General features: G+C 44.4%; 1 protein-coding gene across 1 annotated transcript in view; it reads right to left on the bottom strand.

Moving 5' to 3' along the window:
• PLCB1 (phospholipase C beta 1) overlaps nucleotides 1–13,765 on the bottom strand; it is an 854,775-nt gene extending 841,010 nt beyond the window's left edge. The window contains exon 1 of the mRNA XM_068987480.1: nucleotides 13,667–13,765. Within this exon, the coding sequence (XP_068843581.1) occupies nucleotides 13,667–13,765 (99 nt within the window). The remainder of the gene's footprint in view (nucleotides 1–13,666) is intronic.
• Nucleotides 13,766–14,050: the final 285 nt, after the last annotated feature.

Genomic DNA, 14,050 nt, shown 5'->3' with positions numbered 1-14,050 from the left:
CAGCTTATAAGAAGCATCAATACATATTGAAAGTAGGAACTCTGAACAAAAAAGTGGATGGAAGGAACCTGCAGAAAAAGAAGTAAGGTCGATTCTGAAAAATATCAGCTGGCAAAATATCACCTGCCAATAGCACTGGCGAGAGAAACTTCAAAGCAGTGGCAAAGGCAGAACAAGGCTCAGGAGGACAGGTGGGAGGGGAGGAGAAGGTGGGGGGAGCGGCATCTCCCTGCAGAGGAAGGGAGGAGGGGCAGGGCGGCAACTGCAGAGGAAGGTGGGCGGAGGACTCTGCTGGAGTCTACGCCAGCCGTTGTGGGACTACAAGGCCTATTTCCACGTTCTTAGAAGAGCGTCAGCAGAGAAGAATCTTTCACAGACACTGTCAAAGGGGAGGATAATTATGAATCCAGGATCCAGAGAAACCAGCAGGCATGGGCCCCTGGACACAGAGAAGGTACGCTGCTTCCCCAGGAACAGAAGAGAAGGCAGGACCACGGAGGTGATCCAGGTGCTTGAACTAGGAGTGGGGAAGGGCATACATCAATACTATTGTCCTGGTGACTTCCATTCCCTCTATAAAGAAGAAACAGTGTAGGTGGAATTTTTAGTATAAATAATATTTTAAAACTATATGTCTTTTACTTGATATTTTTCTCATTTTGGCAATAAAACTCACATACTCGATTTTCTCCTTGTGAATCATTATCCTGATAGGATGTTTTCACAACCATCAGTCTTTTGTTCATCACTCCCAACACTTCTGAGTTTCTTTAAGGGCAATTTTCCTTGCAAAATCTGGGTAAATGTGTATCTTCTTCAGAAAACAGAAGCCACTGGTAACATCCAGAATAAGAGATGTAAATACACTAAGCATCGTAATTTTCAACCAATATTGAATTACAATTGAGTGCACACTCAACCTTAAGCTGTATTTAGCCTTCACAGGAAATGTGTACCTGTGACAGCAATCTACATGCTAACAGTAAACGTTTTGCTTCTGGAACTCACATGGAGAAACAAAAGTTAAGAAGGCCACAGAGGGAGATTTCAGAGGGAATGGAAAGATGGACCCAGCACCACACGTGACATGGCATGAAAGGGTCTTGGGAGCATGACTATCCTCCAAGTCTCCCTAAGACCGCCTGCCTCCCTTCCCACTGTGAACCCACTGTGAGGGAGAAGAACCCACTGTGAGGGAGACACACACTAGATGAGTCCTTTATTCTACAAACATTCCCTGAGCACCAAGTCAGTGCCAAGCCTCTGCTTTGTCCTAGGGAAAGAAGATGAATAACACAGAGGCCCTGGTCCAGTTAAGGTATCACCACCTCCCTGGAGGTAACTTCCTGTCCTGGCAGCTTATATCTGACCTCTCAGTTGACACCACTTTGAATTCCAAGTAATCCTGCCTCTTGCCTGGGGTCATGGGGCAACTTCTACACTTCCCTCATGCCCACCTTATCTTCCGTCTTCCAAGATCAAAAATTTCTTATAGGAAGCCGTGGGATCAGCCTTAGGGGAATCCAACAAAAGACAGCATTTGCAAGTATGTTTGGAAGAGAAAAAGATAGAAAAGCACATGTAATGAGTCTTGTTAGATACAAAGTGTCACTGATTAGGTAAGGACAAAATGAACTTTGCTTTAAACACCATTCTTAAATATCTTTCCACAAGCATGTTTTATACTCACTAACTAATGTAGAACATTTGAAGAATAAACTGTCTTTGAGCCTCAAAGCAGCAATGAAGTTTTCCTACATTTCCAAGTCCTATGTTGTATAATAAAAATGGACTTTGTGTGTACATCATAAAATATTGCAGCTGTTTATTAAGACACTAGCAAAGAGGGATGAGTTTGCAAGGATCTTAGCCTCATTTGTATGAATCCTAAAATCAGGGGGATTCTTTGGAAAAGTCAGTGAATCACTTTCAACTTGTATTCATTTGAATTCTATTAAAAGCCTTTTGTTACCCAAAGGTTCCTGTTTCGAACCTGTTTGCCACAGTAAATTGGAAAGTAAAGTTGCTGAGTCGTGTCTGACTCTTTGCGACCCCTGTACTGTAAGCCGGCCACACTCCTCTGTCCATGGGATTTTCCAGTTTAGAATACCAGAGTGGGTTGCCATTTCCTTCTCCAGAGACTGGAAGAGGCCCATAATTTAACCTAAAGACCCGACTTTGCCTCTAACTAGCTGTGGGCAACTTGGGCAACTCACCACCCACTAGCCCCAGCTGACATCTACATAAAATAGGAAAAGTAACACTTCAATGGCACCCACTCCAGTCCTCTTGCCTGGAAAATCCCATGGGCGGAGGAGCCTGGTAGGCTGCAGTCCATGGGGTTGCGAAGAGTCAGACACGATTGAGCAACTTCACTTTCACTTTTCACTTTCATGCATTGGAGAAGGAAATGGCAACCCACTTCAGTGTTCTTGCCTGGAGAATCCCAGGGACGGGGGAGCCTGGTGGGCTGCCGTCTATGGGATCACACAGAGTCGGACACAACTGAAGCGACTTAGCAGCGGCAGCAACACTTGATCTTTCCCTACCACTTGAGGTGGTCTTCATGACTAAATGGGCATGACTATAAATAAATAATGGCCTTCCCAGTGGCTCAATGGTAAAGAATCCACCTACCAATGCAGGAGACATAAGAAACAAGGGTTCAAACCCTGGGCCGGGAAGATCCCCTGGAGAAAGAAATGGCTGCCCACTCTAGTACTCTCGCCTGGAGATTCCCACAGACAGAGGAGCCTGGCGGGCTGCAGTCCATGGGGTCACAAAGAGTTGGACATGACTGAGACAACTTAGCATGCATAAATAAATGATAGTGGTTTGTAAATATCAGGGCCAGTTATTAGGACTCACTCTCAACACTGAACCCAAGAGGCAGTATTATAGCAAAACTCATTATACTCAAATGTAATATTGAAGGAGAAAATTACATAGGCTGTGTGGATGATTACTGCATGTCAGGACTGAAAGTCACTGAATCCTAGAACCGTAAAAGGCCACGTTGGGCAGGTATTAATAAAGGAAACAGAAACCTCTCTGGAAGCTTTGTACACAAAGGAGTTTAATCCCAGGCACTTGATGGCATCATTAATAGGACCGGAGAAGCAGGCTTCAGGTTGGGCCTCTGTGAATGACCCCAGAATGTGATACGCTGACCCTAGAGTGGAACTGCTGCCTCCACCCCATTCAGAAAGGTGAGAAATCAAGACGAAACTCAAGTGACACACACAGCAGCTTAGCTGAAGACGAAGGAAGAGTAATCCGAGAACAGGGAGCAGCCATGATGGCCACCACCTGTCTGCAATCAGACACAGGGAAAGGACGCAGAAGACAGCACTTCTTCCTGCAGCAACCCACGTGTCCGCAGAAACAGCTCAGAGACGGCAGAGAAGGGGCCTCCTTCACAGATCAGCCTTCCACATCCCATACAAGTGCATCTCATACTAGCGGGGCTGAATTTACAGCCAAAATAGTAGATGCTTCCAGGAAGTCCAGTAAATATGGCTTTAGATTCCCAGACTCTGTATTATAAAAAGTCCCACAAAGAGGATGAGGGGATGGATGCTAAGTGACATTCAACCAAACAGCACACTTGACAGAGAATCCTGGTCAGCCTCCTTCATCATTTTTTAATCGACTGGGCCACTTGCTGACTTGCTCTGGGGTCTTTCTTTTTCAGCTTATTTGGCCTCTTCTACAAAATGAATCAAATTAACTTTCCTTTACCTATTTTATAAACAAGTTTAAAAGAAAAATTGATTTTTAACAGCAAAAAAGATTTTTTGCTGAAAATAGATTTTCTTAATCTATGTATCAATGTTATATATAAATAGCCACCATGACTAGTTTAGATAAAAGCACTTTGCTAACTAATTTGTTCTCCTTGAACTTGTTTATAAAACTTCACTGTGATGAACAGAAAAGAAAAAAAAAAAGAGCAAATATTGTGAACTAAAAAAGTCCTTGCTCAAGAGGGAGGGCAAATATGTGTATTTCATTCATGTCATTATATAGCAAAAACACAACATTGTAAAGCACTTATATTCCTATTTAAAAATAACAGTAAACAAAAGTATACTTGGAATTGGGCTTCTCAGGTGGTGCTAGTGGTAAAGAACCCGCCTGCCAATGCAGGAGACACAGGTTCAATCCCAATCAGGAAGATTCCCTGGAGGAGGAAATGGCAATCCACTCTAGTATTCTTGTCTGGAGAATCCCATGGACAGAGGAGCCTGCCAAGCTACAGTCCATAGGATTGCAAAGAGTGACTTACACACACTTACACACACACACACACACACACACACACACACACACACACACACACATTTGGAATTAAGAAAAAAAAAAGAGTCCTTGAAATGAAAACCATATGTAGGATGCTTTTAATTGCCCTTTAACACTAAATTTTTCAAAATTTTATATAATAATGTTTCTCCATTGATAATAATTTTATTGATAAATGCATATGGATTTAACCAACATCAATTATATTTCAGCATATACCTAAGCATTTTTCAGAAAAAATAAAATAAAAAATTTCCCCAAATTGAAAATAACATGTGAAGAAAATAATAAAATCAAATCTGAGAGCACAAAGTGGTCAGAGGGGAACTTGAAGAATTCTCCAAGAGTCTAGCTTTCTTTATATTCTATTTCATTTACTTTTTTTTTTATTACAGAATCGATGGCATCCTTAGGGTCTCATGTGTAAATCTCAGAAACACGTCCTAGTTCCTTTCCTTCGTGCAATATAGGGGCACTGGCTCTGATTGTGGGGTCTGATAAGGAATAGATGGGGAAAGGGGAGCATTATGTAATCTCTCTGAGCAGATGGAATTTATGATAGGATCCAGAAAGGCTGAATAGACCTTCTATTAGCTCCAGTAACAGGAAAACTAAGGCCTTCAGTTACAAAAGATTTGTCATTTAGGTGGAGACCCAGAGTGTTAGTTAACAATTCACAATCAATCCCATTCCATTTTCTACCGGCACTCCTTGTTCATGATAAAATGAAATGATCCTGATAAGAAACAGGTAACCACAGATAACAAAGCTTGATATAAAAAAAGCAAACTGTTCCTGGCCCATTTAAACAGTCATTGCAGGTAAACATCATTTGAAGGTATTTACTGATAGGATAAAACTTTCCTGGGAAGGATTGGAGATATGCTAATAGCCAGAGTAAATTATCCTAATGTACCACAGATGGGAATATCGGGTCAGGAAAGATAAGAGAAAAACTACTAGAGAAAAACACATTCCAGAAACAGCACTCTACTACTATGCTTTGCTATGCCAGTAAAAGCCTGTAGGCATTAAATTTCCTTGCTCAATTACCAGAGTTTTGTTTAACTGTTTTTGCCTTGGGGGCATTTACCTGCTTCACTTCCCAGGCTTTAGGACAGATAAGGACCTAATCAAGGTCCATCTAAACCCAGGATAAGTCATTTTTGTTATTGCTGAAGAAGGTCCTAAGGCAGTAATAAAAGTGCTTTAGGTTTTTGTTTTCATTGAAAATAAAAAGAAAATAGCTTTCTTAGATCAAAGAGAGGCAACACCAACCTATAGGGCTACAAGTCAGAAGAGTGGGTATGCAGGGCTGGAAGGGAGCGCTCAGGATCTCCTAAGGGAGGGCTGGCAAGCAGTTTATCTCGATCTGGTGCTGATCACAGCATTCATTTGGTGAAAACTGATCCAGCTAGACACAAGATTTGCAAGTTTAACTTCATGAATGTTACACTCTGATCAACAGCTTGAAATAGGTTTATTTGTTCACTTTGGAGAAGTGATATTCTTACCCTTAAGGCTGCAGTAATCACTGTCAATGAGAAATTCACAAAAGCTCTTTGGAAATGAAAAGTGGACATATCTGGGCATATTTAAGTGACAGTTTAGAGGGCTTCCCTTGTGGTTCAGCTGGTAAAGGATCTGCCCACGATGTGGGAGACCTGGACTTGGCCCCTGGGTTAGGAAGATCCCCTGGAGAAGGGAAAGGCTCTTCACTCCAATGTTCTGGCCTGGAGAGTCCCATGGACTTTCAGGGTCGCAGAGTCGGACACGACTGAGCGACTTTCCCTGAGAGGGCACCTGCCAGCCTTCTGGGACTACCTTTGGATGCACCATCTACCGACCAGCACTGCTTCTCCCCTTTCTCTCATGCAGCTTGCTCCAAGGGAATGCTGCTGACTGCCCACCTCAGAAACCTTCCCGTCTCCTTCCTCATTAATATCATCAGTGTCATCTTGTCACCACTTTGGAAACTGCAAACTTCAGATTCTACATAATCTGAAAGTTCTAACTGAGCTTTTGTGTAGGATGTTGGGAAAAGCGCAAGATACTACTAAGGTTTTTTATTATTGTTACCTCTTTTAGCTGTGGGTTTTCTGGTGCAGAGGGCAGAGTGGTGTAGAAAGGAGAGGGTGTTACTTATTTCAGTTCTTCAGCCTTTTTCCCAAACAATGTACCCAGTCTAGCAATTATGACTTTCCAATGTCAGATTACTCTTGTGACATACAATATACAATGTGAGATTTACATGTATCTATTAATACATAATTTTTTCTTGCTAAATCACAAGAATTTTGTTAACTGTTTCCACCTCCTTCTGGGCATCAAACCTGTGTACTTATTCTGTGTGTGGGCGTGGGGTGGTAGATATTAAGGTTTTTATGTAGAAATAAAAATTTAGAACACTTTGGAAACTGACTTGCTTTAAAGAAAGAGTGCTGATTTTTATATAGATTTTCTCTAAAATACTTAACATTTTTCAAAAGGGTAAAAAATTGATTTTTTTTCCATTTCAAATTATAAAGCATGAGAATCAAAATATACATTAAAGGAAATGGAAGAAAGGTCTAGCTCCTCCCACTTGGAGAATAAAACTGTCATCCAACACATACTGACCCCCTTGATAAAGTTCATGGCCCTCTAACTATTGGGAGACCATCACTTTTCCCAGGTGGCACTAGTGGTAAAGAACTTGCCTGCCAATGCAGCAGACACCAGAGATGTGGGTTTGACCCCTGGGTTAGGAAGATCCCTGAAGAAGGACATGGCAACAATTCCATGGACAGAGAAGCCTGGAGGGCTACAGTCAGGGTCACAAAGTCAGACACAACTGAAGTGACTTAGTATGTATGCATCACTTTAAAAAGATAGTTTAAGAACCTACTATATAGCACAGGTAACTGTACTCAAAGCTTTGTGGTGACCTAAATGAGAAGGAAATCAAAAAAGGAGGGGTAATCATTGAAAAAGTCCCTGATGCTGGGAAAGATCGAGGGGAGAAGAAGAGGGTTTCAGAGGATGAGATGGCTGGACGGCGTCACCAATGCAATGACCGTGAACTTGGGCAAACTCGAAGAGATGGTGAGGGACAGGGAGGCCTGATGTGCTGCAGTCCAGGGGTCGCAAAGAGTTGGACACAACTGGGTGACTGAACAACAACAACATATGTCAACATAAAGCTGATTCACTTTGCCATACAGTAGTAAAAACACAAAATTGTAAAGCAACTATATTCCAATAAAAATTAATAAAAAAATAAAATAAAGATTAAAACATACTTTATTGAGTGTTGTGTGTCAGGCACCACACACAGCAGGGCATGTACCTTTGCTCTTTTAATGGTACCAGCTACTCTGTGCGGCAGGAGATACTACAAGCCTCACCTTACATGAGGAAAATGAGGTTGCAATGCGCTAAGCTATTCATCCACAACTGAGCTCTGAATTTGGAGGGTGAGAGTAGAGAAAAGGAAACAATCAAATGAGCAGCCCTCCATGCTCCAAAGTTTGTGGAACAAAGACACAGATCTTTAAGAGGAAGAATGGGCAAACATAGAAAACAAATTTTCAATGACCCCTCAGAAAGCATAATGGTGCACTTGAAAATGATGAGTTTGGGGCAAATCCAAGACTGGGAAACCTTTGCCTTTTCCTCCACACCCTGCCCAACATGGAGAAATGAGAGGGGTCAAGCTCATAATCTCCCAAATTCCCTAGCTGTGACGGGGAAAGTAACTCATATCTCACAGACCACTCTCAAATGCCCAGTCCTGTACACACACCTCCTACCACCAGAGTCTGATCAGATACAAATGCAAAATAAAAGCAAGGTACATCCTTTCAAAACACTGATGAGACAAGTCGCCACCGTAGGTTAGCTCCTTATCTACTGGCCAAGCTCTGGACAGCAAGGCCTGGCCTTGATGTTCAACTATATATACCTATACACCATTATTCGTTGTTCAGGTAAGCTATTTAAAATCCTAAAAGGTGATGCTGTTAAAGTGCTGCAGTCAATAAGCCAGCAAATTTGGAAAACTCAGCAGTGGTCTCAGGACTGGAATGGGTCAGTTTTCATTCCAATCCCAAAGAAGAGCAATTCCAAAGAATGTTCAAACTACTGCACAATTGCACTCATTTCGCATGCTAGCAAAGTAATGCTCAAAATCCTTCAAGTTAGTCTTCAACAGTATATGAACTGAGAACTTCCAGACATACAAGCTGGATTTTTAAAAGGCAGAAGAACCAGAGATCAAATTCCCAACATCCATTGGATTATAGAAAAAGGCAAGAGAATTCCAGAAAAACATCTACTTCTGCTTCACGGACTATGCTAAAGCCTTTGACAGTGTAGACCACAAAAAACTGAGGAAAATTCTTTAAGAGATGGGAATACCAGATCACCGTCCCTGCCTCCTGAGAAACCTGCATGCAGGTTAAGAAGCAACAGTTAGAACTGGACATGGAACAACAAACTGCTTCAAAATTGGGAAAGGAGTACGTCAAGATCGTATATTGTCACCCTGCTTATTCACCTTATATGCAGAGTATATCGTATGAAGTGACAGGCTGGATGAATCACAAGTTGGAATAAAGATTGCCAGGAGAAAAATCAACAACCTCAGATATGCAGATGATACCATGCTAATGGCAGAAAGTGAAGAGACACTGAAAAGCCTCTTGATGAAGGTGAAAGAGGGAAGTGGAAAAAGGTGGCCTAAAATTCAACATTCAAAAAACTAACCTCATGGCATCTGGTCCCACCATTTCATGGCAAATAGACAGGGAAAAAATGGAAACAGTGCAAGACTTTATTTTCTTGGGCTCCAAAATTACTGTGGATGGTGACTGGAGCCATGAAATTAAGACGCTTGCTCTTGGAAGAAAAGTTATGACAAACCTAGACAGTGACATCACTTTGCTGACAAAGGTCCATATATTCAAAGCTATGGTTTTTCCAGTGGTCATGTATGAATGTGAGAGTTGGACTATACTGAGAGCTGAGCACCGAAGAATTGATGCTTTTGAATTGTGGTGTTGGAGAAGACTCTTGAGAGTCCCTTGGACTGCAAGGAGATCCAACCAGTCCATCCTAAAGGAAATCAGTCCTGAATATTCATCGGAAGGACTGATGCTGAAGCTGAAACTCCAATACTTTGGCCACCTGATGCAAAGAACTGACTCATTTGAAAAGACCCTGATGCTTGGAAAGATTGAAGGCAGTAGGAGATGGGGACAACAGAGGATGAGATGGTTGGATGGCATCATTGGCTCAATGGATATGAGTTTGAGTAAGCTCTGGAAGTTGGTGGTGGACAGGGAGGCACGGAGTGCTGCAGTCCATGGGGTCACAAAGAGTCAGACATGACTGAGCGACTGAACTGAAATGAAACGATTCATTGGAAGGACTGATGCTGCAGCTGAAGCTCTAATACTTTGGCCACCTAATGTGAAGAGCCAACTCTTTAGAAAAGACCCTTACTGAAGGCAGGAGGAGAAGGAGATGACAGAGGATGAGATGGCTGGATGGTGTCACTGAATCAATGCACATGAGTTTGAGCAAGCTCTAGGAGTTGATGATGGACAGGGAAGCCTGGCGTGCTGCAGCCCATGTGGTCACAAAGAGTCAAACACGGCTTAGAGACTGAACGAGAACAGTTGTTCAAAAATGGAAATACTTCCATTTGCCCCTGGAGACACTGGGGACCCCCAGGCCTTCCCATGATTGGGCAAAAGGAAAGTTAATACCTGGCCCTAATGGAACAGATATCTCCAGGACCCCGTTCCAGCTCCACCCCCACTTTCTGTCTGCTGTGATTGGTTAACTCCAGTGTCAAAGCTTTTAACTACCACTCTTAAAGTGCCCACAGCCTCACCATGACATTGGTAGGTAGCCAACAGACTATGCGGGCACTGCACCCTCTGGGTGACATCTTCTGTTCTATATGGGGGTCAGGACAGCAGGACTGGTGACTGCGGTTCTTTAGCCACTCAAGGAACAAGTGAGAATCTCTTCACAATTCTAAATAGCTCCAAATGCATCAATTTCAAATGTACCATTAAACTTTGTAATGGGTTATTGAAAATTTGTTCTGAGTTGTCCATCCTTACTCTTAAAGATCAGAGAAGAGGGTTTACAACTTTTAAGTGAGTCAGATATTTGAGGTATTTTAAATTATTTCCAGCATTTACTTTTCCTCGTTAGCAGATGGGGCACACCCTTGGGGGAAGGGGGCAGCATGCATTTCCCAAAGTCAGAGCCAAAAGGAAAAACACAGCAGCCTCCCCTGCTCAAAGGCAGGAAGTCAGACTAGACAGCCTCTCAAAACGCTTCTCTGCTTCCTTTGCTTTTCTAACACTCCCACTAGAAGCAGATGAAAATGCTGAAAACGTTTCATTGACTATAAGAAATTCAAAAGAAATGCACGAATGTGAGTTAACTTAACCTGGGCATCAGAGACCTTTCCTAAAATATCCCGGAAGATCTAAAAAGATTATCCATGATTATGTTACTGAGGTTGTTCCACCTCCTGCCGCTGCTAAGTCACTTCAGTCGTGTCCGACTCTGTGCGTAGGCACAAAGGTAACAGTTGGAAGAATTCTCAAAATGCAAACACAGAGATAAAATGAAATCAACAAACCAGTGGAAATATATGCAAGCCAACAAGATTATGCTCTCTACCATACTTTCCAAGTTTGTTTGTTTGTTTTTCCCACAAATCTTATCTCAGTGGTTTCAAAGTGTGGTTCCCCAAACCAGTAGCACCAGATCTCAAGATCTGATGAGAAATAATCCTATTCTCAAAATCCTATGAAAAATGCAGATTCCCAGACTCATTTCAGACCTTCTGAATCAGAAATTGAGGCTGGTTCCCAGAGCTTTCTTAAGTATGCTCAAGTGTGAGAAGTACACTATCAGCTACAGCCAACTTTCAGACGAAACAGGTAGGAAATGTAGCACTCTCAGTCTGTGCAAGACACAGTGAAGATTCAGAGAGGTTAAGTGACTAAGCTAAAGTCACACAGCTGACTGGTAAAAGAATCAGAAGGTACTCACGGACTGAAAAATCTAGTTCTCCATTGTCTTCAACACACAGTCTCATGAATATGCAATATAATTAGCCAGATAATCAAAACTGGTTTGATCCCAGAAGAACAAATATGAACTGGGAAGAGGAGAAGGGTGACATCTAGGGAAAGGAAAAACCATCCTAAGAAAGTCTGGGTTCTCTCACTCCACAGATCACCATGGAGACCAAGAAGGCCAGACAAGGAACTTGAATTGCATTCTAGACAACTTGACTAGACATCATTGCATTCTAGATAACTTGACTCCTGGGTGCAGCCTGGGTTCTCACCTTTGAAAACTCTGAGATTCCACCGGCCCTCTCCTTAGTCCCCACAGTCCTCCTACAGGGCCGTCCCAGAAACTCACTGTTCAATGCTCAGAGGGAGCCCTTCTTAGCGTCTGCAGGCGGCATTCAACCAGCAGGCTCTCCAACACTCTCCCTGCATCCCTCACTCTCTATATCACTGGTCCTCTCGAAAACATTTTTTTCTCCTTCACCTAGGCTATAAGGTCTGCTAAAAGGTCAGCAGAAGGGTTACTGCTTTCTGTATCACACCAGGCTCTAGTCCAGGGCCTGGCATTAGTAGGTAAGAAAGAAATATATGTGAAATAAATGCACATAATAAAAATTATCTACCTGGATGTATCAAAATGCGTTCCTAAGGAAGACCGTCACTTCCAGTGACACTCATATTTTCTTCCAAACAAGATATTGTGGATCATTACTTAAAAAGCAACTTAAAATCATGGCTGTGAATAAATCCAGAGCTTATACTGGAATATCCTTCTCTATCCTGCAAAGTCTCTCTCTCTCTCTTCCTTCTACTCTTCATTCTTTTTCTCACTAAACCCATCATCACATCAGCTCTCTATCTAAGGATCTCCAGAAGGGCAAGACTGTTTTATTTGTTGCTGAACTCCATCGTCTTTGGTTCTCCTTGACACAAATAAAGCCTTTCATCTCTGGCTGAACTTATTGTTTAGATTCTGCTATATTCCATTTACAGAAAACATCCAGTCATTAGACTAGGACAGAGGAGAAAGGTGTAAAGTCCATAGTAAAAGGTTGCCTACAGCATGTAATAATTGGTATGAGCTTTCAGGAAAGCTGTGGACTCAGCCTCTAAGTCCTGTTGGCACTTCCAAAATACAGACACAGACCAGCTCTGCTAAGTAATTGGATTCTCTACCTGGAATATTTAAATTGTTTTCAGACACTGGAAAATGTCTTAAGGAGATTAAAGAAAAATACCCTGGAGAATAACAGACTATAATTTACTAGGTGGAAAATCTTTTCAACAAGAAAAGATTCTCCTATAATTTCTCCTGTTTAAGCGATGCCTTAGTCATTTGGACCTAACTATCCTTTGATCCAGCGGCTCAAGGATCTAAGGACTGACACCTTGAATGACACTCAAGACATAAATCTAGAACTTATTGTTCTCCATCTGAAGATCCCTATGTATATAACAAAATTATTAATTTAAATGTTTGAAAGCAATGGGGGGATTCATTTTAAGTCCTAGGGTCCAGAGTCACTGGAGATCCGGGGCTGGGCTTTTGCCCGTCCTGGCAAAAGATGAAGGTAAATCGAAGGAATGTCTCGTGTTCTGTCTATTTCGAACTGAAGACTGAGCCAGCTCAGTTCTCAGAAACTCGCCTTCCCGTGTAGCCTGCAGGCCCAGCGCGCCCCGCTGACCCCTCAGTGACCCCCTGTGCCCTCCCCCGGTGCGTCCTCCCGAGCCTTCTCGGGGCCCTTCCCTGCGGAGCCCAGAGCTGAAGTTTGGCATCACCAGCCACCTGTCGGCTGGGCTGCCGTGTCCTCTTGCCTCTGCCGCGTGGGCACCTAGAACAGCGCTAAGAGGTGAGCCACCACTCAACAGTTCAGACTCCGGGGCAGCTCCTTCTCCAAAGGGGCCAAAGGAGGTGCCGGTCGGGGACGGGGTGTGCATCTGCCGGCGGAGAAGGGCGCTACTTGTCCACATCCCAGCGATTTCCAGCGGGTGCCAACTTCACCCTCCCCACTTTCCAAACTCTCAGGACCAGTCACCCGGCAACACCGGCCCCTCCTGCGCTTCTGATCCACCGGCCCCAAGATCCCAGACCCTCAGGGGGCGCCGGTCATACCCAGCCCGGACGCCCAACTGCCGACCCAAGGGCCCAGGAGCGGGTACCCAGCGCCGCCGTCGCGCGCCCCGAGGCCCGGGCGCCCGTTGCGTAACTCGCCCCCGCCCCGCCCCCGCGAGCCGCCCGCCGCCCGCCGCCCGCGCCCCCGCCGGCCGCCCCCACTTACATCCTCCCACTTGACGAATTTGGTGCCCTTCTTGAGGCTGTCGGACACGCACACCGGCTTGAGTTGCAGCGCGTGCACTCCAGGCTGTGCCCCGGCCATCAGGGCTCATGGGGGCTCCGGGCGACCCGGGCGCGCGCGGCAGGGACGGGGCGCGGGGCGCGGGCTCCTGCCCGGCTCCGGGGGCGCTCGCCTCCGCTCCGCGCCGGCCTCGCCGGCCTCCCGGCCTCCGCACCGCCTCCCGCGAGACTCAGCAGCCGGGGCGCGCGGGGGCGAGGCGCCCGACCATGCCCGGGCGGGACGCGGGATGTGGAGCCTCGGAGGGAGGAGAGCCGCCGAGCGGCAGCTCGGGCTGCCAGCCGCCGCCGGGAACGGCTCCTCGGCTCC

The sequence above is a fragment of the Capricornis sumatraensis genome, chromosome 15, assembly GCF_032405125.1.
Source record: "Capricornis sumatraensis isolate serow.1 chromosome 15, serow.2, whole genome shotgun sequence".
Lineage (NCBI taxonomy): Eukaryota > Metazoa > Chordata > Mammalia > Artiodactyla > Bovidae > Capricornis > Capricornis sumatraensis.
The sequence above is the reverse complement of the archived record's forward strand: the minus strand, read 5'-3'. Positions and strand labels throughout refer to the sequence as shown.